The sequence below is a fragment of the Elgaria multicarinata genome, chromosome 3 (assembly GCF_023053635.1).
Source record: "Elgaria multicarinata webbii isolate HBS135686 ecotype San Diego chromosome 3, rElgMul1.1.pri, whole genome shotgun sequence".
Lineage (NCBI taxonomy): Eukaryota > Metazoa > Chordata > Lepidosauria > Squamata > Anguidae > Elgaria > Elgaria multicarinata.
In genome coordinates, this window is record NC_086173.1 from 657,397 (window position 1) to 682,379 (window position 24,983).

General features: G+C 42.9%; 1 protein-coding gene across 1 annotated transcript in view; it reads right to left on the reverse strand.

Moving 5' to 3' along the window:
- Window positions 1-56: 56 nt before the first annotated feature.
- The window catches only part of SUPT20H (SPT20 homolog, SAGA complex component), a 43,413-nt gene continuing 18,486 nt past the window's right edge, over window positions 57-24,983 (reverse strand). Inside the window, exons 12-25 of the mRNA XM_063118988.1 lie at window positions 22,828-22,984; window positions 22,672-22,728; window positions 19,465-19,536; window positions 17,993-18,150; window positions 16,145-16,177; window positions 13,568-13,685; window positions 11,822-11,930; window positions 11,117-11,278; window positions 9,269-9,338; window positions 7,906-8,063; window positions 6,682-6,740; window positions 4,792-4,929; window positions 4,048-4,153; window positions 57-241 (exon numbers count right to left, since the gene is read on the reverse strand). Coding sequence (XP_062975058.1) covers window positions 156-241; window positions 4,048-4,153; window positions 4,792-4,929; window positions 6,682-6,740; window positions 7,906-8,063; window positions 9,269-9,338; window positions 11,117-11,278; window positions 11,822-11,930; window positions 13,568-13,685; window positions 16,145-16,177; window positions 17,993-18,150; window positions 19,465-19,536; window positions 22,672-22,728; window positions 22,828-22,984 — 1,483 coding nt within the window. The 3' untranslated portion in view covers window positions 57-155. The remainder of the gene's footprint in view (window positions 242-4,047; window positions 4,154-4,791; window positions 4,930-6,681; window positions 6,741-7,905; window positions 8,064-9,268; window positions 9,339-11,116; window positions 11,279-11,821; window positions 11,931-13,567; window positions 13,686-16,144; window positions 16,178-17,992; window positions 18,151-19,464; window positions 19,537-22,671; window positions 22,729-22,827; window positions 22,985-24,983) is intronic.

The window sequence follows — 24,983 nt, forward strand, 5'->3', positions numbered from 1 at the left end:
ATTATATGGAGCTCTGTACAAAAACTGATCTCACTGATTTTGCATGCCTCAGTGTAACTTATTCAAGTTCACCAGAAATTCCTATAACTATAAATATACATACATATATAGATATAATGTAAGTTTTAGAACTTTGGCAGCATTGAGGTGCTTCTTTACTTTTTGACTGGGTGCCTGAATGATGAGGATGTAGCTGAGCTGCTCGTGCCGCTGCTGCCAGAGCCATTTGACGGTGCAAGAGCTGTTGCAGAGGAAGGAGAAGGGAAACTTAATGCATTTCACTATGTAGAGTTCAATTTTCATTTCAGAAAGATTTAAAGAAACAAAACAAAGGCATTAACAGATACCTCACTACAGCATGTGAGACGTTGCAAACAATAATTTAGAGAATGCCTAGTTTTCACATGTCTAACTGATGATGACAGAGATAAAAAATTTGAATATATAAAAAATTGAACTCATGAATTTTTTTTTTAAAAAAAACCTATCAGTTTTAAAACATTGCCTCGGTTTCCCCCCTCACTTCTAAATCATGTGAGGTACTGGTTCCCCTCTATTCTGCACTGGTTAGGCCTCATCTTGAGTATTGTGTCCAGTTCTGGGCTCCACAATTCAAGAAGGAGGGTTTCAGAGGAGGTCAATGAGGATGATCTGGAATCAAAGCCCTATGAGGAGAGAACTGGGCATGTTTAGCCTGAAGAAGAGAAGATTGAGGGGAGACAGGATAGCACTCTTCAAATACTTGAAAGGTTGTCACACAGAGGAAGGCCAGTATCTCTTCTCCATCATTCCAGAGTGCAGGACATGGAATAATGGGCTCAAGTTACAGGAAGCCAAATTCTGCCTGGGCATCAGGAAAAACGTCCTGTTAAAGCAGTACGACAATGGAACCGATGACCTAGGGAGGTGGTGGGCTCTCCCACACTAGAGGCATTCAAGAGGCAGCTGGACAGCCATTAGTCGGGGATGCTTTAAGGTGGATTCCTGCATTGAGCACAGGGTTGGATTTAATGGCTTTATTGCTCCCTTCCAACTCTGCTATTCTGATTCTATGCTTCTATGAAATCGAGAATGGCTAACATCTGTTCCAGACAGTATCAACACAGAGACTTGCCTCTTGGCTAGTACAAACCATTTAACAGGCTTATGAACTGGCCAAGTTAGGATTGCCTTCACAGATCAGGGCACACACTTGACTCAAGGGTAGGCTGGATGTACAGCGCTTGGTGGAGATGTACCACTCATGGACTTGTGCCGAGCAGCAACCTGGTCTTGCCCTTCGATGTTCGTGGGCTCTCCCACAAGATCTGGCAGCTTTTCGGGGCAGCCACAAAAAGCCTGATCAACATCCCTGTCAACATTAAGGCCTCCATGCCTCTGGCACCAATCACCTCTCCTCGTTGAGAAACAGACAGGGAAGAGACTTCCTGTCCTGAAGCATCACCAAGATCATTCACCGATGATTACCAATCTTATATCAGTCGGGCCAAATCAGATTTTTCATAGGTTCCCCACACACACAAATCACAATTTGCACAAAGTGCAATTTACACAAAACTGAGGTTAGAAATAGTCAAATCTGTGCAAATTATACCATTTATTGCCATTTTGCACAAATCAGCGTGCAATTTTGTGCAAAAAAATAAAATAAACCATAAAGTTCCTGGGTTTGGGGGACTATCTTGCAGCTCAACTCACGAATGCAAACTGAGCCAGGTCAGTCATGGGGATCTATCAGGCCCCCAAACGACTTGATTTCCCCATTGCTGACAACCCTAGTTATATCTGTGTCTGAGCAGTCCCTCACTTCCTTATCTGTCTGTCATCTGCACACCTTCTGGAGTGATGGAAATGTTAGAAGAAGGTTTTTTTGTTGTTAGGGGGGAACAAGCAGTATTATAAACATAGGCTTGATGTAGAAAGATAAATATTTCAGTTCTTAATTGGTTGCTCACATAGCACAAGTGCTTGCTTTTGTCTCTGCAGCAAACTTTTGTAAACCACCCAGAGAGCTTCGGCTATGGGGCGGTATATACATTTAGTAAATAAATAAATAAAATAGGTGGAGATGGAGATTAATTGGAAGAGGGTGCCGCTATCTGAATCCTTAGCCTGGAGCAAGATGACTTCTCTGAAAGAGCAGGAGGGCAAGACAGCACAGTCAAGAACAACTTCTTGAATTTAAAAAACAAATAGGTCCAGTTCTCTAGGCAGATTGGAAGAGATGGAAGAGAGAGAATCCCTATCAGGCAAGGACCGCTGTGAATTCCATGTAATGGCTGCCAAGGCTTCCTGGTGGCCCATCCCAGCAGTATGAAGAAAAATCCTCCATATTTTCCTGAAAATGGTGGGAGAACACGAGGGGCTGAGCAGCTTCATTTCCCAGCCCCCCTTTTATCCTTCATTATATCAAAAGGGCCCACTGAAGGCTTACATGACTAAGAAAAGCTTTTGTGTCTATGTGGGAGATTGAGTGACTCTCTGGTGTCATTTCCTTCGTCCTTGAAATTAGTGGCTGACCACGCCTCAAAATGGTGGACAGGAGGAGGATGCTGTAGGATGGAAGAGAGCGACACTGAGTTCACTGCAGTGCAAGTCACGCAGGGCTTGGGTATACCGTGGGAAATGGCTGCAGCTGAGCTGCTGTGACACATGTCCTTGGCTTCAAGGAACTCAACTGACTGGCCCACACCACAGTTGAACAGTCCAAGAGTGCCCTGACCGCTTTGCCTGAGATCCAGACCTGCCATGTATCCCAGTTTTTTCGCTCCAATGTCTGATCCTTTCCAGATAATTCTAATACGTCTGGTGATTTTTTTGCTCTGCGATATAGGCTTCTGTGTTTACATGAGCAGCCAGCTCAGGAGCAAAAACATGAGAGAGTAACAGGTATAGATTTAACAAAACAGTAAGCAGAATAAAGAATAAAAAGAATAGTTGAAAAGGAGAGGAACAATTTGAAAAGGCAGGAGGTTGAGAGTGAGTGAGAGCGAGAGAGAGCAAGGCTAGTCTGTCCTGGCCAAAGGCAGGGAATCAATGGGGGGGGGGGGCAGGGCAATTGGAAAACCTCATTTAAAAGCCTGGCCATGTTATCCCTGCCTTGCCCTGGGCAGCGGGGAGGGGTCATAACCCATAGCAGATGCCTCTTTGCCAGAAGAAGGAAGGAGTAAAATAATATTGTTTATTTTGTTTGTTGACATATACCTGTGTGAATGATGTTTTCTGTTGCAATGGCCATTGGCTTGGTGCATATAAAATTTGATTTGAAAATATTCAGAATAGCTCATTTTATCTACAGTTACTAACACTGCTTCTTATGTTTGCTTACTCAGAAGAGGATTTATGGAGTACAACGAGGCTCATTCCCCCAATTATGCATAGTACAATGTGCAATACCAAAAGTTAATTACTCCTTAGTTACATTTTAGGAATATTTTCAACTTTTTCTATGAAAATACAAGTTTCTTATGTTTCTGCATGATAATGCTGAGGTCTGCATACAATTTCTAAGCCCAGATAACAAAATCTTCCTTAGATTGCTTCAGCACTAATGAGTTTCAATTTTTCAAACTTTGCCCCCATCTCTATCACTAACTGTATTCAGATTTTTTTTAAAAAAAATAATCCAGGCATTTAAATCTCAGGACAATTTTAACTAATCACTACATCTCACATTCTCATTCCTAAAAGAGAAAATAAATTTAGATTTGTTAAAGTAAATGCTGTGCATCCCCCCCACCCAAATTTCCATTTTCCAGTCATGGCTTTTCCGTGCCTTCAAAATTTCTGGAAATTTTACATTTCTATACATAGCACTCTGCTCCTGTCCTGGTACCACCATAACCCCCCACAGCCTTGTCGTCCATGGCACAGACCCTGTGCAATCCTTGTTGTGACATATGAAGAGTTTGTATCTACAAGGACTCTGACATTCACTTACTGCTCCATTACTCCTAAGATATCAGTCACGGTATCCCATGGCTTTTCTGTGGTTAAGAAACATTTGCAGTGGAACACTCCATCAGGATGCTTTTTGTAGACACCTACCTGCTGCCTGAGGCTGCATAAAGTTCCCTACTCCGGTCAGGTTAACTACAGCAGCTTGCTGAGCAGATAACGCCTGGTCTTGATTTGCGGAGGCTTGCTCAGAACCCTGGCAAAGAAAAGTCAATACTCACTGGACTTGGATATAACACACAGAACAGGAAGACACTCTTCTCCATTTAGTCTCCAATTTGATACTGAACTATCAATAACTAGATTTCGAGAGACATGTGCATATAATTGATCATACACAGGTAATTTTCAAAACATTTCCTGGGCTGGTGGAGAGATAATGGTGGCTTCCTGCAAAACATTGGCTCCTAATTTTTGGTGAACCGCCCAGAGAGCTTTGGCTATTGGGCAGTATAGAAACGCCATCAATCAATAATTTGCCACCTCTGCAACGTCCATTCCTTGCCCCTCCCCTCCCCAGAACCTTGGCTATTAGGCAATATAGAAGTGAAAGATCTCAGGGCTGGGAAAGATCTCTTCCTGGGAGCCACTGTCAGTCAGAGTAGGCAAGGATCAACCAAGAGTCTGACACAGTGTAAGACAGTATAAGGCAACATCAGGTGTTGCTCAACACAGCTCTCTGCCGAGGTCAACTCCTTTTGATTTTGGTGTTCAGCTGTGGTTATTTGAAGTCCTCTCCATGTGCAGCTGTCATAAGCAAAAGTAACCAACTATCTCTTTACGCTTAGGGTATTGCAAGGTGGATTACAAGAGCATACACATATTCCCACTAACCCTAGATTTCCACTGTATTTGTATGCCTGCCTGATCTCCCAGTTGCTGAGGACTTGAAGTTATGGGCTGCTGTGATGAAAATGGGGAGAGACGCTGTTGCTGTTGGAGAGGGTTGAGAATCAGGGAGCCACCTGGAAGCTGTTCAAGTTTAAAGACAACAGGCATACGTCAGGTTGTATCATTCTTCTGTGATGAGCACAAAGGAAGGCGCAGATCTTAAATAGGCATGCTTTGCTGATTTCACAAAAATGAATAGTGCTGTTTTTGAGAAGACGACTGGTATTCTCAAAACCAGCACTATTCATTTTTGAATATATATATATTTTTAAAAAAGATCATGTCAACATGAAAGACAGCCCTTGGCTACAAAGCCCATGACCTCATTTCAAGAAAATCTGGGGCATTTTGATGCAGTGTTTCAAGACCAAGTTCACAATGAGGAAAGAAGCCAAAACCAAAGGAAAGAAATGGTTCATGCAGCGAATTGCACTTTACGCAGACATTAAAAAAATGCCCAACCCCCCAACCCACTGACTGTCTGCCAGACACCAACTCATTCTACCCCAAATTAAGTCAGAACGGAACATTGGTCCGTACCAAGAAGGTTCCTTCTGGGCTGGTGTGCAGATTAACTCCACCTATTTGCCCAGGGAAAAGCAGGGATCATGTGACAGATTTTCAAGTACTCTATTGGTCCCAGGCCAGTTCCATCCGTTGCTACAGCTCAGAAATTGAGAAAAATAAAAACTCTCCCAGGTGCAGTTATAAGAAGGACCACAAGGCCAGGTAGATGAACCCTCAGACGGTTATCATATCAGAAATAAGAACCAACTAGAGCCACACAGAAGGACCAGCTTGAGGCTGTTGAAAGTTGCTGTAGAATTGTGTGTGTATATACTCAGTAAAAACTAAGGGTGCAGTTGGGATGCCTTCCCCACACCAACCCAGAAGGAACCTTCTTGGCAAGTACCGATGGCTCCCCGCTTTCCCCTTTATCTCACACGGTGGCATTTGGGTCATAAAACACCCCGGCTGCTTCACCAGAGGGCTGAGTCTTCCACTTGTCCTTATTACTTCACCCCGTGCTTCAGAGGACTCATCATCAACATGTCATCCAAATTTCTTCTGTTGTTTAGGTGGCATCCTTGCTCTCACTGGTCAAGAGCCCAGAGGCAAATAGAAGGAGAAAGTACGGGAAAGGGGAAAATAAATTCTTTCTCTTTTTTTAATATAGAAAAGGGGAATAGGGGAAGAGAAAGGATCAAGGAAGAGAGGAGGCAATTCAGGTTAAGGGACTTGGCTTAGAAAAATAACGGAACTAGCTCTGTCCTGGGCAACACCAAGAAACTAAGTGGAGAGGAAGAGGCTGGGTTGAGGGACTAGGCAAAAGCCTGGTCTTGTGATCCCTGCCTTTGCCCTGAGCAATAGGACCATAACCCATTACGGACACCTCCTTGCTCGAACAGGGAAGTGCTGGACCAGAATGCTTAATCCACAATACTGAATTTCCTTTACAATGCTCTCTGCTTATCAACCTTTCCTTGTGAAATAGCAAATACTTATTCAGAATCTCAGCTTGGGGATAAGTGGCTGAGCAGAGGGGCTTGAAGCAGGAGATGACAAATGCCGAACGTATTAAGATACTCTTCCACCAGTTGATGCAAATCCCTATCTTCCCACATTTCTGTTGAGCATACAATTATTTTCCTATAGTTTTTCCTTTCCTATGTCAATGCCATACATATGAAATTTAAATGAAAACTTTTCACCAGGATGGATATTTTTAATCACCAGTCAAACATGAGGAAGGTCATATGTAATCTCCCCATTCACACATCTAGAGAAAGCAATACGGAAAAGGGGGTCAAAATACATCACCATACAATTTACCTGTAGCAGATTGAAAGGGCGGAGGCCTGGAGCGTTCTTCAAACCAAAAGGACCACCTGCTGAGATTAAGTTAGACAAGACAATACTGTGATTTTCCTTCTTTAATTACAACTAGAGGGAGAATAATATTGCTGAGCAATAATAAATACAAATTATAAAAGCAAAAATACTATTTCACCCACTTCAAGCGAAATTACAGATTTTCTCAAAAATGTCTTATTGAATAAGCTTAAACATAGACAAAGAGTGAAAAGAAAAACGTCTTTGAGTTTTAAGTACATTCAACATTTCGAACTTCAGTCTCAGAATGGTAGAGAGCATCTGCACTGGACATCTGCAATATATCAATTATTATTATTATTATTATTATTATTATTATTATTATTTATTTATTTATTTATTTGTATCCCGCCGTTTGCCCCATACTGGGCCTTCGTGCACAGAACTACGGGCACCTCAACGTCGACTCCCTCAGTCCAATTCCCTCCCTCCTCTGAACTCTAAGGGAGACAAAGGCATTGGAATGACACAAAGCATATTTTTCTTATGTCATATATTGAAACTAGCTTCATCGAATAGTTTGAGGCAGCTTAGAAAAAAAAACCACACTCCCAAAACAGATAAAAAAATAGAGTCCATGAAGTCACGAAGAGTCGGAAGTGACTGAAGGAATAAACAACAATAGCAGCAGATAAAACCATCCAGTAACTCTAAAAGTACAAAATCAATACAAATTAAAAGGCCTTTGTAGATTAGATCAATTTTACCTGACACTGAAACCTCATAACAGTAGGACACGAGGCACAGAGACTTAGGAAGCACGTTCCAAAGGCCGTGCACCAGCCACCTAACCTCAACAGGTAAGGCGCCATGGAGACTACATTAATCTGCAGAGGGGATAATCTAGAATTGTTTATGAAACGGGCAGGAGGTTACGGTAGGTAAAAACAAAAGCTGTGTACGTTAATAGGTGTGTACGTATGAATCTCTTAATCAGAGTCCGTAAGTTTAGCCATATGTGGCGTAACACAACTTATCAAAGCACTGAAGATCACCAGTTCAGATAGTGTCAATCTTAATTCCATTTAGGTTTAATACCTACATTCTTGTCACTGAGAACTACTCTGTTGACTAACTAGCCAATCAATTATCTTATTCACAGTTTTGTTTAACAAAAAGCTGACCCTATCATCACCATTCGACTGTGCTGACTTTCATACTGACCGGGTTGAGAGGTGGGGTGCGTTCCTCCGGCAGGCAGCGAACTTGGAACCAGGCCTCCGGATGGTAAAATGCCACCGAGGTTTAGGTCTGCAGGGCTTATTGCACCAGTACCACACCCCAGCATGGGGTTTGAGCTGCTCATCAAGGTCTGTGCTCCACTGTACAAAAAGAATGGCAAAAACATTGGACTAATATGGCATTAAACAGCACGAAGAAGCAGTTTTGCAATCCAAGTCACAGCAGAGACATTTGCATCATTAGTCCAGTTAAAGTAATTCAATTCCCTGTTGATTTTTATTAAGCCTTTTTATTAATCTAGAAAATATGTATCCAGACTCAAAAGTTAAATTTATCAGTCTGAAAAAGTAGGAAATGAGCCCATCTGATTAGGTAGCATCTTAAGGTATATTTTAGAAATTCTCAGGCACACATAAGCTCCCAATGTAACTTGTCCCAGATAAATAGGAGAATGTCTAAAAGGCACCTTTTATTTATTTGTTTAGAGTATTCTTATCCCGCACCTCAGCCAAAAAGGCTCCCGGAGTGGCTTACAATAAATCAGTAAAGAAGACAGTCCCTGCCGTCAGGCTCACATTCTTAAAAAAAAAAGGGGGGGGAAAGACATGACACACGAGGAAAAGGGGATGGGGAGGGAAGAGGGAGAAAAGAAAAAGAAATTCAGGAGACTGTTTAGCAGGACTGATAGGAAGGCCCTGCTCCACCCTCTCATCTCCCAATGGAGGGGCAGACCAACACCTCCTTCTCCTTCCCCACATGGACAAGATGACTGCCAGCCCTGGGATGGGAGGTTTCCAACTGAAGCAGGCCCTGACCTTAGACTGCATGTGAAGGATTGGCTAGAGTGCAAAAAAGCATAGTGCCCCACAGAACCCTTATTCCTTAAGCACAATGCCAATGACAGGGATAAAATAGAAAAGCTACTTTATTTTCTCAAGAGAAAGACTCCAAGCTGATTCAAACTGCTATTATAAAGCTTACAGCATTTTTTACCAAGCCCACATATTTATGGTCATCTAGTGCAGCCTTCCTCAACCTGGGGCACTCCAGATGTGTTGGACTGCATCTCCCAGAATGCCCCAGCCAGCTGGCTGGGGCATTCTGGGAGTTGTAGTCCAACACATCTGGAGCTCCCCAGGTTGAGGAAGGCTGATCTAGTGCTTAAGAATGTGGAGCCCAAAGCACCTGGGCCTGCCCCTATTAGGATATCCTTTTTATCATGTGAAGGAACAAACCCTTCCCAATTCCATCGTATAACATCTGACTCAGAGCAGAATAATTACAGGGCAAATTTACTGAAAAAAGCAAAGGTAAACTATGAAGTACTATAGTAAAACCAACTTACCACACAGAGCCCACCACATTGATGAAGTTAAGTCCTCCAGCGCTTGCCATGATCTGGTTGGAAGAGGCTCCTGTAGCAGTGGACGTTACCATGGTAGAAAGAGGAGCGGTCATTACAGGCCGTGCCTGGCTCAGAGGCAGCTGCTGCTGCTGAGCGAATGGGCTTCGCAAAGTGGGCCCAGGGGAGAAGCCTGAGTCTTGGGGGGTGGCAGATGGGGTAATCATATCTGAGCTCTGAGCATCAGAAGGGTGTGAGGTTGATGAAGGGGTGTTGGTCGGAGTAGGAGCACAAAGTTTAGGAGTTCCAGACCCTGCTCATTGGGGGAAATAAAAAGCACTCGTTTGTTATAAACGGTCGGTCCTTTTGAAAAAGAAGGTTAAAGGACAGCTCTGATAGCTTGCTCCAGTTTAAAATAAAAAAAACAGCAAACTGCAAGCGTTAGTAATTGCCGCTCCTGACAAATACACTGCATGGGCATGTGAACTATATCACTAAGCTTATCATCCTAAAACTGCAAACCCGGCCACCACCCCTGTCAAGACGAACTTCAAGTCAGTTTGAGCAATTTCTTGAAATACAGCCTTTTGCCTCAAAAATGTTTATCGACATGTATAAAGTAACATCTGCACAGTACCATAATATTTAAACGCAAAAGATTGAACAAAAACGAGGACCAAAACCAAATTGGGGGGGAAACAGTACAAATGGTTATCTCTACAACTGGTTTGCTTAACTTGGAACTAATCACAAAGGAAGGACGTAGCAATGGTTGCGGCAAAAAATAAACACTGCATTTTTAATGTTAAACATAAATTTTGTATAAAGACATCATATCAATGGAATCAAAACAAGAAAACCAAAAGCTCTCGAGGTGATTTCGTTTTATGTGTGTGTTTTTAGCTTTCATGTCCTGCAGAAAGAAAGGAAAGAAATGTGAATGTCCAGAAGCCGTGAGCAAAGCTCTTATTTACAATAACTGTGTGCAACATATTCATACAATTCATACCAGCAACATAAGGAGTGTGTATGGGGGGAGAGGGAGGGTTGTGTGAATCAAAACTACTGGAAAATTGACCAAAGCTTCCTTACAGGTTTTCTTTGTGCAAAACAGGAAGGCAGAAAAATGACACCTTTTGAGCCATCCAGACAATTTCAGACTATGCCACACTCAAGCCACAGGACTACATTGTGCGGTGGACAGAAGAACCACAGAGGTGGTAAAAATCTGCAGCTGTTATTTTTATTTACGAGATTTATAATACTGATAGTTTAATTCAGAAAACATTAACAAATTTTATTTTTAGCTTAAAATTGTTCTCACAGTTCAGTCATTGGAAAAGATTTGTAAACAGTATAGGAGTGTTTTAAAAAATCAATTTATAGTTTATTGTATCGCCACCTTGGGATTGATCACATTATATACATACAAAGAGATACAACTGCACTATATCGAAAAGACATTTTGTTTGTTTTTAGCTGCTTAAAATATGCAAATTAAAATTGGTCTTAATGAGCTACTGTTGATACACTGATGGAAATATCTGCACTTTGGAAACATCTGTGGTCACATTAATTGTCAGGCTGTGTCAAAGGAAGACCAAAGTTGGTTGCATAAAACGGATTAAAACGTATACACAAAGAGTGCATACATATATATTTATACAGAAAAACAAATAGAATTACAGCAAACAAAGCACATACAGTTAACAAGAGGCCTGCCTTAAGTGCTGGACAGTTTTATATACAATCTAGGATATGACAAACATTTAGGTTCTCCAATCAGCCAGTGAGGAAGTTTACCACGGGAAGCCTATGAAGACTTAATGGAGAATTTAGGGCGGGACTCACTTTGTGAAGAGCTTGCAGGAGACACGGCAGCTGGAGAAAGCATGCTCAGCGGATTCAGATCCAGGGATTGCTTCCGAGACACCGCGGGAGGTTTGGAAAGAGGAGGAGGAGGAGTTGGGGATTTTAGGTGGCCACTTGACTGCTGTAGACTAAAAATATTCCCTGAAAAGCACAATTAACCCATGTTATGTTCTGTGCATCAACGTCAGTAAAAGTTTTTTTTATTCTCTAAAAGTTTGCTCCACTTATAACTGTACACTTGGTGTGCAGTATAATTTGTGCAAAGTGTAAGCAGTGAGCTTTGCTACCTACAGCAATTGTTAATCTGGATTTGTCTACAGAATGAATGGATACAGTCTTGTTCACTCCTTTCCATTTCACTTTGAAGTAAGAGGGAGCGCCATGACAATCTCTCAATTCCCAATGGAAAAGGTACCTACCAATCTGCGGGCGGGGGGCGGGGGAGACCCTCCCTGGTCAAACTACTCAGCTGAAGAGACTTCTGCCCCTGAACAGCTTTAGCCCGGAGTGTCCCATTGCACAATTTGATGATGCCGGGGGACAGCATACAAAGTGTAGGAAAGGCAGACTATAAACGTATGCACACATTAAAAGAAATTCAACAAAGCCAGGCTTAAGGGGGAAATCCTCTCTCCAAGATTATCTACAATCAAAACAAAGGGAAAGTGCTAAAAAAGCATTTACCTGAAGAGGTACTTCCTGAACTTGAAGGTAGTTTGATGGGAGGTGGTCGATGTTTCACACTTTTCCCCAGTACTGAAGACTGAATGTACCCCGAAACACTCTCAGGCTGCTAAAAGACACACACAAATATGAACAATGTAAGTTACATTAATATACACAAATAGTTGGGAATCACATCTATTCCACAAAAGCCCTTGGGGACAGAAGAATGCTCCCAAAATAATGTGCACTTCACTATGTTTTGCCAGAAAATACTGACAACCAAATAAGGAACCTGATGTGCCAACCTAGATCAATGTATTCCAAATTCCCTGTCACCTTCAAGTTGACTTTCGTAATTGGTTATTCCTCAGCCACCTATGTAAATGCTAGCATTTTTATCTGAATCAATACAATAGTGAAATTTACTACTTCCAAAAATGTTGGCATTTCCTAACAATCCCGAGTAACTCAGAGTGCTGGTTCTAGAACCAAAGTGCAAATTCATAGAACCACAGATTGATTTATCAGAATATTTCCTGGAAAACCCTACATAAATCAACAAAATTTGGAGCGATTAAGAATTATACATGCTGGTGATGTTACAGTGGCTTATAGTATAGGACTGCTAGAATAGTCTTATTTTTTTGCAAAAAAACCCCAGAATACCAACTTGTTTTCTTTTACCATCTGGGTTGAAGGGGGGGGGGGGGGGAACTGCTCCTTCAAGAAATTCAGACTGAAAGTGTCCCTGGTCTGGTTCTTTCATCTTGCAATCTATTCCGGATGTGCTCCAAGTACAGCAAGGTAAAAATATCTACAGAGCCAGCTCTCTCTGCTTTCCCGTCAGACATTATCCTTTCGTTCCAACTTTTCTCATCTTTCAACGTCTTTTGTTTTTCCCCTTCTCAAATTGAAGGTAGAATGAACTCGGTGCTCCTTTTTGCTCAGTGCCCTTCCCTATTTAATCTGTTTTTAAAATAGCCACTTCCCACTATTCCATCTCACTCTACCAACATTCTCACACATTCCAGTGGGACCAAAGCCCTGCTCAGACATGAAGCCCAACAGGGAATGCCAGCCTTTCCCAACCTGATGCCCTCCAGATGTTTTGGACCAAATTCTACCAGATCCAGCCAGCATGGACAATGGCCAGGAATGCTGGGAATTGTACTCCAACACACCTGGAAGGCACCAAGTTGGGAAAGGCTGGTGCAGGCGAATGCATGTGTAAGGGCAGCGGGCCGCAAACACTATTCCCGCCTTCTATAGCCCACTGTATGCTGGTTCCACCAACCTCAGTTGCAACTTTGTCCTGTTCAGTGGCAAGGTCTGAACTCCCTGTGGGTTCAGAAACTGTGCTAAAGCAGAACTCCCTTGCAGATCTTGTCGTGCAACACAACAAGGTTGGGGCATCTAACAGGGTGGGGCCACAAGGAATGTTGGGGGCAGAACCAGAGTGCGTTGCCCTGTCCAGTTTTAGCCACACAAGAAGGGATCTCACAAACAGAACTGAGAATGGGGCTATGCTGATAGGGACGGACCTGACTTTGCTGGACAAATTATACTTGCCAAGAAGGAAGGACAGCTCCAACCCTTACCACTTGCAAAAGATTTCTCCTCCCACACTCACTCTCAAACGAGTCTCGGGTTCTTTTCTCTTTCCACTCATTTCCTAAACCACGTTATTGAGCTTGGTCACAGTTTTTATGGCCAGTGGGTTTCCCATTTTAAAGGTACAAAGATTAATATTCAGTAATAACGTACTTCCATTTCCTTCCCAGGAGAAAGTTGACTTAGATGGTCTGATCCAACGGAGTTATGAAACATCTTCACTGGACATTTAGCTTCATTTTGAATCAGCTCCTGGTACTGGTTGACTACCCTGTAACATGATATTAAATGTAAGTCATTCATGAGATCACAGAATCAACTGGATACCAAACAAAAAAGCCAGGTCTTTTTATTTTGTGTTTTCTTTGCTTATCCATTGCTTTCAAATAAATCACGGGACTGAAATAAAACATGTTTAAGATGCAAGGAGGATTAAAAGAGACCTGGACAGCATAGATTTTACGCCATTATGCAAATCTTCATATTTTATCAATATGTTCCAACTGACAGGCGTCTGTATTATGAAGCTCACTATTGAGGTCCCCCCCCCGAAGGGTTATATTTGCAGCCAAAAAAAATGAAAAAGGGTAGAAAGCAACCAAGGGACCGATGAGAAGGACACATACAACTCATCCTTGAACTCTGGAGCTTAGATAGTTTGCGTGTGTATATATATATAAACAGCTGAACTTTTGTGCCAGTTGTTCTGCCCAATTCTGGCTCATAAGTCTATTGTGCCCTTGCACATGTGGAAATGCTCAATCACACAATGGTGCTTTTGCATTTCTAAAAATAACCCGAAACAAGTGGAATCGCTAGTTTCCAGAACAGGAGTTCTGCTGACATGTCCCAAACGGGAAATGGGTATTTCCACTCATTTCTGGGGTTATTTTAAGAAGCCCCCTTGTGCAAATGCTTACTCTTGAGAGTGCAACAGAAGCACTAGACGCAGAGCAGCACCACTGGATACGGTACCACGTGCAGAACTTTTCCCAGGGAAAACCGAGCCCTGACCAGAGTCCTAATGTTTCTGTCCACAGCAGCAGGATCGTGTCCAGAGGAACAGCCCAGCCATGGAGATGGCAGATAGCTATGTCATTCTCACAGCTGACTTAGGAAGAGGGAAACATGATGTTACAGGCACAGCAGCCTAAAATGCTGCCCGCCCCGCCCAAGGAAGGAGTGGAGATTATAGGTAAAGGTTTGTGCGCAAGGGCTTATCTGCAAGTCTGAAGGAGTATGAGCGTGTGGAGAAACAGAAAAAGGACGCAGCTTTGAAAGTTGCCTGTTAGAACCAGGAAAAGAGTGTGGGGAAGTATCAGCCCCCTTCCCCCCTTCTCAGTAATTAGCAGGGGTGGTGCTGGATGAGAGTCTTCCAGGTCCTAGAGAGGTAGAGGGCAGGTGCAAAGCACACAAGAGACATATTCCACTCAATAGACCCATGCTAGGCCAATTCATATTCAAAAACCTGAGTAACACAGCTTCTCTTCAGGCATAGGTTTGCAAGAAATAAAAAATAATAGAAAAACCAAATGGCTAATAGTAAAATTAAGTGTTGTTTAAAGAAAGAGCAGTAAGACTTTATTCAGTAATAAGATTAGACTACAAATCTATTGGAGGTATAAAATTACACTTTTCCCAGAATTGAGGCAACAAAAGAGAATACAAAGAAGCTCAAATCCAAGGCCTCCTTCCATCCAATAGCAGAGAGAGAGGGAATAGCACCCATGGAAGTTGGAGAGAAAGGAGAGACAAGCTCTGGTGCTGTGGTTAATATACAATGAAAGTTTTATTGTTTCCAAATTTAAATTGTTTCCCATTTTAAATTTGGAAACAATAAAGCGTTCATTTGTGTATCAACCACAGCACCAGAGCTCGTCCCTCTTTCCATCCAATACCATGAAGACTCTTATTTTTAATGAATTTATATAGTTCCAATGCAGTATCTTATAAGACAAGGTGGATAATGAAAAGTAAACGACGACACAATTCAGACGTCACAATAACCCATGATGGGTTATTAAGATATGCACAGTAGCTTATTTTTTAAATAGTCCATAATCCACCACATGAAAGGGCTAATAAGCAACAGTGAGTAGCTTATTAAACTGGTCATTGTCATTTGAGTCAGCAGCAAACACACACACACCCAGCAGTTCTCCCCGCACTGAGCAGTGGTGCTGTTTCACTTCTATTGCAGGATCAGGACCAAACTTCCTACCCAGCCTCTCCCAATCTGGTGGCACCGGATCCAAGAACAAAACCTAACGTGAGTAGTCATCGACAAACAGGCCTGAGTGCACCAAAGAGGGAGTGTTGGCAATAAAGCCTTGAGGATTTGCAGGGTTGGGACAAATCTCCACACACAGCCTGCCCTGGTGGGGAGGCACAGGATCTAACAAGAAAACCCTGCGCCATTACCACAGGGGAGCAAAACTCCCGAGTACACCCAAAAAAGGGGGGTGTCTATAAAGCCTGCCCTAGTGGGGAGGAACCCAATCCAACAGGAAACGCCTGCACCATTACCCTGGAGGAGCAAACCATTGTGAATTATTGTGACGTCTGAACCCAGTCAATGTGTTACAAAGTCAACACTGGAAATAAACTTGGAAAGCACAGTAGACTGACAGGTTTAATGCTGTGAAGTCTGTGCACAGCAGCTGTATTTACAGTGTAAGTAGCAGACACTATAGCTTGAACACATCACGAAAATACTGATGAACGACTTACCGCTCTGCTTCTGACTTTGAGCCAATAAGGAAACTGTAAGCAACACAATAAAGTAATTAAAGATGAGCACAAAGAATAGACGATAGATGTATGATCAGCTAAGCTGGACATTACTATGCCGTCATCATGGTGTAATGTTCAGAATGTTGGACTAGGACTGGGAAGACCCACGCTCAAATTTCCACTCAGCTATCCTGAAGGCTCACTGGGGAACCTTCAGTCTAAATTAACTCATTGAGGTGAGGGTGCGGAGAAGAACCAAGTACACCACATTGCGCTCCATGGAGGAAGGGTGGAATATATAACTAAAAAGTAGCTATTAGCCATCACAGCTAAATAAAGCCCTCCTATTCAGAAACAGTTTACTTCTGAATGCCAGATTTTGGGAATAAGCAACAGTGGAGGTCACCCTTGTAGGTTCTAGACATATTTGCCTGGAAACTGTTGGAAAAGGATCCTGGACTAGATCCAGAAGGGCTCTCTTTAGATTCTTAAGCTGAAAGAACCGCAGGACAAACTACTTCCACTGCTCTTCAGGCCATTTCCTCCCAACAAAACATTTCTTGAATCGTTCCAGCCTGACTCTGACTGCACCCTGCAATCCTCCTCCGTTCCCTCCTCACTGCTCCTTTATCAAGCCCTGCCTTTCCAACGCTACATATGCTGCTGCAGGAAGAATCCCTGTTATGTCAAATGATGGCTGCCTAGGGAGAGGGAGCAGAAACAGGGATCTCCAGACAATTCTAACAGCTCTCAGATAAAAAACAGCTGATACAGCCAACAGCAGGCTTCAGACCACATAGGGAGGGTCCTTTTAGGTCCCTTGTGAGAATCAAGCTTTTAAAATCCAAAAACCATAGTAGGGTTAGCTGCTTAGATCAATTATGTGTGTAATTTACCCTTATCAACTTGCCTGGTCACTAAGGTCGTTGGAGGGCCTGCTCCTGACGGTGCCACATGGACTTTTTGCCTGACTGGAGCCCACCAGGAGAAGAGCCTTTAGTGTGGTGGCCCCTTCTCTTTGGAACTCCCTGTCCCTGGAGGTCAGGCAGGTGCCAGCGCTAGGCTGCTTCTGGTGCCTCCTGAACACAACTTTTTTCAACTGACTAGCCACCGTTTTTTTTATTGGTGCTTCCTTTTAAATTGATCGGTTTTAATTGGCTGTTTTGGATTTTCTTTCTTTTTACTGTTTTGTTTTTACTGTTTTGTTCCTATGTTCACCACTCCAGAATCTATTTTAGATATGGAGCAGTATATAAATATTGTAAATCAATCAATAATAAATTTGAATTAGATATAGACGACTATCAAAATATTAAGCTTTAAGTAACCAAACTATCTTACCAATTTTATTTTCACAGTCACACTGAACTACTGCTTACTGTTATAGGAAGAAGCCTCGATGAGCCACGGTCTCCCACGCTCCCACCCTCTCCACCCCCTTTGATGTAGCTATGAGATCAAAAGTTTTCACTTTTGTTTTTGACTAACTGCATAGCTAAGATCAACCACCGTGTTTGGATTCAATGCTAAACAGGGATCCACTGAAAATGGGAGAAAAAGCTTCAAATCTTCTCGCAGCTGTGCTCACTTTCCTAACAATAAACCAGGATGAACTATGATTTATCTATGGCTATGTCCAAACACAGCCAATGTGTTTGCATTTAACACTTTTAGCATTCCATCAATAACTTGCACAGGAATACTCTACATTTCCCCAATTTCTAAAATGTAACGAGGAAAAAAGTAAAGAAGTTGAAACTTCCATAAAACAGCAGAAATTTGTCCAAAACATTAATATCCTTATCAATATGCCTTTCTCTCAGATTTAAGTTTTATGCCACTTACTGTGACGGAGTTGCTGGAATCTCATTATCTTCATCACTTTTAATCATTTGTATTTTACCATAGTATAATGGATTTCCCAGTGACTGAAAAATTGTCAGTTTTGTTTTTTGAAGATGACTGCCAATTTCACATTCAAAAAGATAATCTTCTTTTATTTCCTATCAAAGAGAAAAATATTTACATAAGCAGCTAATCTCCAAGAAGTTCCACTGACACACGGACTGAAATGAAGCCACCTCTACTGAAGAGCCCTCTAGAAAGCTAAAACTTTGGGAACACAAAGTCTTCGTGGATATAAACGAGTGTTTTCAAACAGATTGAGACTCAGACCCCCTTTATTTATACGTACATTTGTTAAAATTATTGTTAAGCCACCTTAAGGTATACCCTTAAGATATACGCATCTTTCTGTGTGCCAAATCTGTTTATTCTGTCCATAATGAGCAAGAAAGAAGCAGGGCGCTGCATTCTCTTTCTCTCTCTAAGTAGACACCAAAATCCCCCTTCTGATAAGGAAGCCTTAGTACAGGGGTCCCAATACGGCACCCACAGGCCCCTCTAATGGCAGCTCCCCACGGGGAGCCCACAGGCGCCTGAATTTTTTTTTTTCCATTTTTAAAATATACTTACATGGATTTGTACAAAATGCATACAACTGTTTAGCAATTATACATAGGGTTCAACAAAAATGGACCAACGGGGCTATGTGGGCACGTGTCATTCATCCCGGGAAGCACATGGGGAGCTGCCAAGCCTGCAGCTCCCCACACACGTCCCCAAAGGTGCACAAAGGGAGATCAGGTGGAGGGGTGTCAGGACCTCTCCCGTGGCTGCAGCGTCAGACTGTGGGAGAAATCCCTCCCCCTCCGCCCTGATATCTGAAGGACCTTTGTGGATGCTTGGCTGATGCTGCCAAGAACAGTGCCAGCAGAGAGTATCCCTCCGCCACGCCATGCTGAGTGTCTCCCTCCCCCCACCCCGCTTCCATATCGGCAGGGATGGGACGTGCATGCGGCGCCCCACCCAGGGATGCGCACATACCGGGGACGCCACAATTGTCCCATGCGGTGCTGGTTCCCAAGAGAATCCCCCTTGGTGCAGCGTCACCAGGTCCTGACAGTGGGGCGACCCAGCATGGAGTGGGATTCCCATGTGAACCAGTGCCGCTATTCAGTGGGGAGAACAGAGAGGGGGTGGGGGAAGTGCCAATAGTCAACCCACTGGTAACTATTTAGGGGGGTACCCAAGACAACAGTCATCCGTGGAGTTGGCTATTAGTACAGGGATGACTATGGTGTTGTCCGAGCACACCACTGTTGATTATTTGGGGTAAATAACCAACTGTGGTGTGAGAAAGCCTCACCGTATGACGCAATAGTCAACCGTTGACTATTTAAGCAACAGTTGACTATTTAATCAGCTGAAGTCTCTTAATTTTACAAAAGATTAACCCAAAGTCTACTATTACTCACATGAGTTGGCCAGACACTTGGCTGTGAGTCATCAGGCTTGATAGATTTTTCCACTTTAGCATATTTTTCCACCTTCAGAATTATTAAGAGAATAGTAAATTAAAATGAGAGCACATAACAGCAATATCGTGGACTGCTGTAGTGGTCTGAATTATCAATAAAACTATAGAATTGGATAAAAACGGTAAACAACCTTACAATTGTTTTTAAAAAATACTAAAGGTTTAAAGGGTCAACCAGAAGACAACATACGAATGACGATTTCTCAAGTCCGGGTGGAGCCTTATGCACGGCACCCTCAGAGCATGGAAACCCCTGAACTTGGGAAGCATCTGAGATTCCTGTGCTCTGCTGGTCTGAAGCCAGCAGTGATGACCTTTGCCTCCCCATCCTAAGATGATGATGATGATGATGATGATGATGATGATGATGATGATAATAATAATTATATTTCTTATCCACCTCTCCATTTTGATGTCCTATATTTTCACTAGGTGGACTTTTCAGCCCATCTAGCGTGGGTGTTTCTGAGTGGGTGGCTGCAGGAGGCTCAGGATAAATCATATACTGGCCTCTCTGGTCTTCCCACCTTCCTGACAATGGAAATGCCCCCTTCGCCCCCTCTTCGAGGGCCATTTCAACCTTGGAGGGGCAGCCAGCATGGTGCTCTCCACACCTGCTGCTAAGGGATGTGGTGCAGGGTCAGATCTCTGACTCCCCCCCACCCTTCCAGGGTTAGAGCACGGTCTCTGACCTTGGAAGGGATTTTCCGAGCCATCCTATGGTATGGGGGACACTTGCCCAGAGACCACGGGACTGCTCTTATATACTATTTATCCAAGATACTGAAAAAATGGGAGGATAAGAAGTTTCCAGGAAAGACATGAATACAACTCTGACACAAGTCTAATTAGTCTAATTGTGATGTATATCTTGATTGATTCTTTTCTCTCTAAATGCACTAAATATTTTAAATAATGAGTAAAAAATAGAGTTGGGCAATAACTTTATTAGGATTGACCCAAATGTCATAAAATAGTGAGTAAGCTTTTAGGTTTGCCGGATCTTTTCATCAGGCTGGGTTGCTCAGTTGTGGATTTTGGAGTTTTTTTCTTATGAACCCAAATAGCTATCTTTGCTTTTTAAATAACCACTGTTCTTACATTTTCTATTATTTTAGCAAATCTTACCAAATTGTGCAATTCTTCTTCTTCTTATTATTATTATTATTATTAATAATAATAATAATAATAATAATAATAATAATAATTTTATTTCTTACCCACCTCTCCCTCTGGATCAAGGTGGGAACAACATTTATTATTATTATTATTTACATTTATATACCTCCCCATAACCGAAACTCTCTGGGCGGTTTACAAAAGTTAAAAACAGTGAACATGAAAAGAGATCTATAAAATTTAAAACCATAAAAAGCATAAAATACAAACAAAAACAGACACTATCCATTTAAAAACAACCACTCTGGGGTCAGTCAGTCAAAAAACTCAGCACATGCTGTTAAATGCTGTTAAATGCCTGCGAGAAGAGAAAAGTCTTGACCTGGTGCCAAAAAGATAACAACATTGGCGCCAGGCGAGCCTCGTCAGGAAGATCATTCCATAATTGAGGGGCCACCACTGAAAAGGCCCTCTCCCTTGTTGCCATCCTCCGAGCTTCCCTTGGGGTAGGCACCTGGAGGAGGACCTTAGATGTTGAGCGCAGTGTATGGGTAGATTTATGTCGGGAGAGGCGTTCCATCAGGTATTGTGGTCCCAAGCTGTATAGGGCTTTATAGGTTAAAACCAGCACCTTGAATTGGGCTCGGTAACGTATAGGCAGCCAATGCAAGCAGGCCAGAATCAGTCTTATATGTTCAAAACATTCTGGTTCTAGTTATCAATCTGGCCGATGCATTTTGCACAAGCTGCAGCTTCTGAACCATCTTCAAAGGCAGCCCCACATAGAGCACATTGCAGTAATCTAATTTGGAGGTTACCACACAACTGAAGCTAGGTTATCCCTGTCCAGATAGGGGCGTAGCTGGGCCACGAACCGAAGCTGGTAGAAGGCACTCTGTGCCACCGAGACCACCTGGGCCTCAAGTGAAAGAGATGTTCTAGGAGAACCCCCAAGCTACGAACCTGCTCCTTCAGGGGGAGTGCAACTCCATCCAGAACAGGTTGAACACCCACCGTCCGGTCAGAGGAACCACCCACCAGCAGCATCTCAGTCTTGTCTGGATTGAGTTTCAGTTTATTAGTCCTCATCCAGTCCATTGTCGCAGCCAGGCACTGGTTCAGCACATCCACAGCCTCACTTGATGAAGATGAAAATTTGAAATAGAGCTGTGTGTCATCAGCATACTGATGACAACGCACTCCAAAACTCCGAATGACCTCACCTGAAGTTTCATGTAAATGTTAAACAGCATGGGGAACAAGACTGACCCCTGTGGAACTCTATACTGGAGAATCCACGGGGCCGAGCAATGCTCCCCAAGCACCACCTTCTGGAGCCGACCCGCCAAGTAGGAGAGGAACCACTGCCATGCAGTGCCTCCCACTCCCAACTCAGCCAGACGTTCCAGAAGAATACCATGGTTGATGGTATTGAAAGCCACTGAGAGATCAAGGAGAATCAACAGAGTCACACTCCCCCAGTCCTTCTCCTGACATAGGTCATCATACAGGGTGACCAAGGCTGTAAATGTGCCAAAACCAGGCCTGAAACCCAACTGAAATGGATCCGGATAATCAGTCTCATCTAAGAGTGTCTGGAGCTGGCCCACAACCACCGCTCAAGGACCTTGCCCAGGAATGGAACACTTGCCTGTAGTTACTAAGATTTTCCGGGTCTAAGGAAGCTTTCTTAAGGATGGTCTTACTACTGCCTCTTTCAGACGGCCTGGAACCACTCCCTCTCGCAGGGAGGCATTAATCAGTTCCCTGGCCCAGCCGGCTGTTCCATCCCTGCTAGCTCTTATTAGCCAAAAGGGGCAAGGATCCAATACGGAAGTGGTTGCACAAACGTGTCCAAACACAGTAATACAATATAAATAATACAATATAAACCAAATAATCATTTTCATTTTTTAAATTCTATTTCTCATAAACTACCTAATTTACTCACAATGATTTGCTTTCCAAATATCAAAAAGGGAACATTTTACGGATACTGCTAGCTTTTAGAAATCTGTAAACTTACATCCACTTCAGATGGTAGAGTCAAATAGCAAGGATTCTGTTTCCACATATCCACACACTAAAAAAAGAAAAATGAAAACATATAAAGAATAGCCATTAGAGTCAATAAGTTTATTCATCCAATTTGCTGTCTTAAGGTTTTAAAAAATAGACATACATTCCCAGCCTTAGAGATTTTGAGGTCGTATTGCTGGGTTCCTTTCCTCTCCTTTCTTTTTTGCAAATAATCAAACAACCTGAGCTGTGGTGGAGTTGTGCAATGAGACACTTCCTGCTGTCGATTTAGAGATGACCTGGAGTATCTCTTGAAACACCTAAAAGACATTGAAAAATATTAATGAAAAGAAAATTTAACATTCGGGATCGCATTTATACAAGCTTGACTTCATAGAATAGCAGAGTTGGAAGGGGCCTACAAGGCCATTGAGTCCAACCCCCTGCTCAATGCAGGAATCCACCCTAAAGCATCCCTGACAGATGGTTGTCCAGCTGCCTCTTGAATGCCTCTAGTGTGGGAGAGCCCACAACCACCCTAGGTAACTGACTCCATTGTCGTACTGCTCTAACAGTCAGGAAGTTTTTCCTGATGTCCAGCTGGAATCTGGCTTCCTTTAACTTGAGCCCGTTATTACGTGTCCTGCACTCTGGGAGGATCGAGAAGAGATCCCGGCCCTCCTCTGTGTGACAACCTTTGAAGTATTTGAAGAGTGCTATCATGTCTCCCCTCAATCTTCTCTTCTCCAGGCTAAACATGCCCAGTTGTTTTAGTCTCTCCTCATAGGGCTTTGTTTCCAGACCCCTGATCATCCTGGTTGCCCTCCTCTGAACACGCTCCAGCTTGTCTGCATCCTTCTTGAATTGCAGAGCCCAGAACTGGACGCAATACTCTAGATGAGGCCTAACCAGGGCCAAATAGAGAGGAACCAGTACCTCACGTGATTTGGAAGCTATACTTCTATTAATGCAGCGCAAAATAGCATTTGCCTTTCTTGCAGCCCTATCACACTGTTGGCTCATATTCAGCTTGTGATCCACAACAATTCCAAGATCCTTCTCGTTTGTAGTATTGCTGAGCCAAGTATCCCCCATCTTGTAACTGTGCCTTTGGTTTCTATTTCCTAAATGTAGAACTTGGCATTTATCCCTATTAAATTTCAACCTGTTGTTTTCAGCCCAGCACTCCAGCCTATCAAGATCACTTTGAAGTTTGTTTCTGTCTTCCAGGGTATTAGCTATCCCACCCAATTTTGTGTCATCTGCAAATTTGATCAGCGTTCCCTGCACCTCCTCATCCAAATCATTAATAAAAATGTTGAAGAGCACTGGGCCCAGGACTGAGCCCTGCGGTACCCCACTCGTTGCCTCTCCCCAGTTTGAGAAGGTGTCATGCCCTGCGGCTTTCCCGGACAGAAGGTTCCATTGATAAGTACTCTTTGAGTCCGATTCTGTAGCCAACTGTGAATCCACCTAATAGTTGTTCCATCTAGCCCACTTTTAGCTAGTTTGTTAATCAGAATGTCATGTGGTACTTTGTCAAAAGCTTTGCTGAAGTCAAGATATATGACGTTCACAGCATTCCAACAGTCCACAATGGAGTTTACCCAATCAAAAAATGAGATCAAATTAGTCTGACAGGATTTGTTCTTGACAAATCCATGTTGGCTTGTAGTAATCACTGCATTGTTTTCTGCGTCAGAATTTTCCCAGGGATAGATGTCAGACTGACTGGTCTGTAGTTCACAGGTTCTTCCTTTTTGCCCTTTTTGAAGATAGGGACGTTAGCCCTCCTTCAGTCATCTGGCACCTCACCCACCTTCCATGATTTTGCGAAGATAATAGGCAGTGGTTCTGAGAGTTCTTCCGCTAGCTCCTTCATTACTCTAGGATGCAGTTCATTGGGCCCTGGAGATTTGAACTCATTCAAGGAAATTAGATGTTCCTTGACCATTTGTTTATCAATCTCAAACTGCAATCCTGCCCCCTCAACTTGTGATTCACTTTTTCCAGGGGGGTCATAGACCCGCTTTTGGGAGAAGACTGAGGCAAAGTGGGAATTGAGCACCTCAGCCTTTTCTTTGTCATCTGTTATCAATTTGCCATCCTCATTAAGCAGGTGAACCACCATTTCTTTCATCTGTCTTTTACTACTCACGTATCTGAAGAAAGCCTTTTTATTGCTTTTAGCATCCCTCGCTAATCTCAGCTCATTCTAAGCTTTAGCCTTCCTGATGCCATTTCGGCACTTTTGTGCCACCTGTCTGTACTCTTCATTTGTAGCCTGGCCTTCCTTCCACTGAAAGAGCTACCCAATAA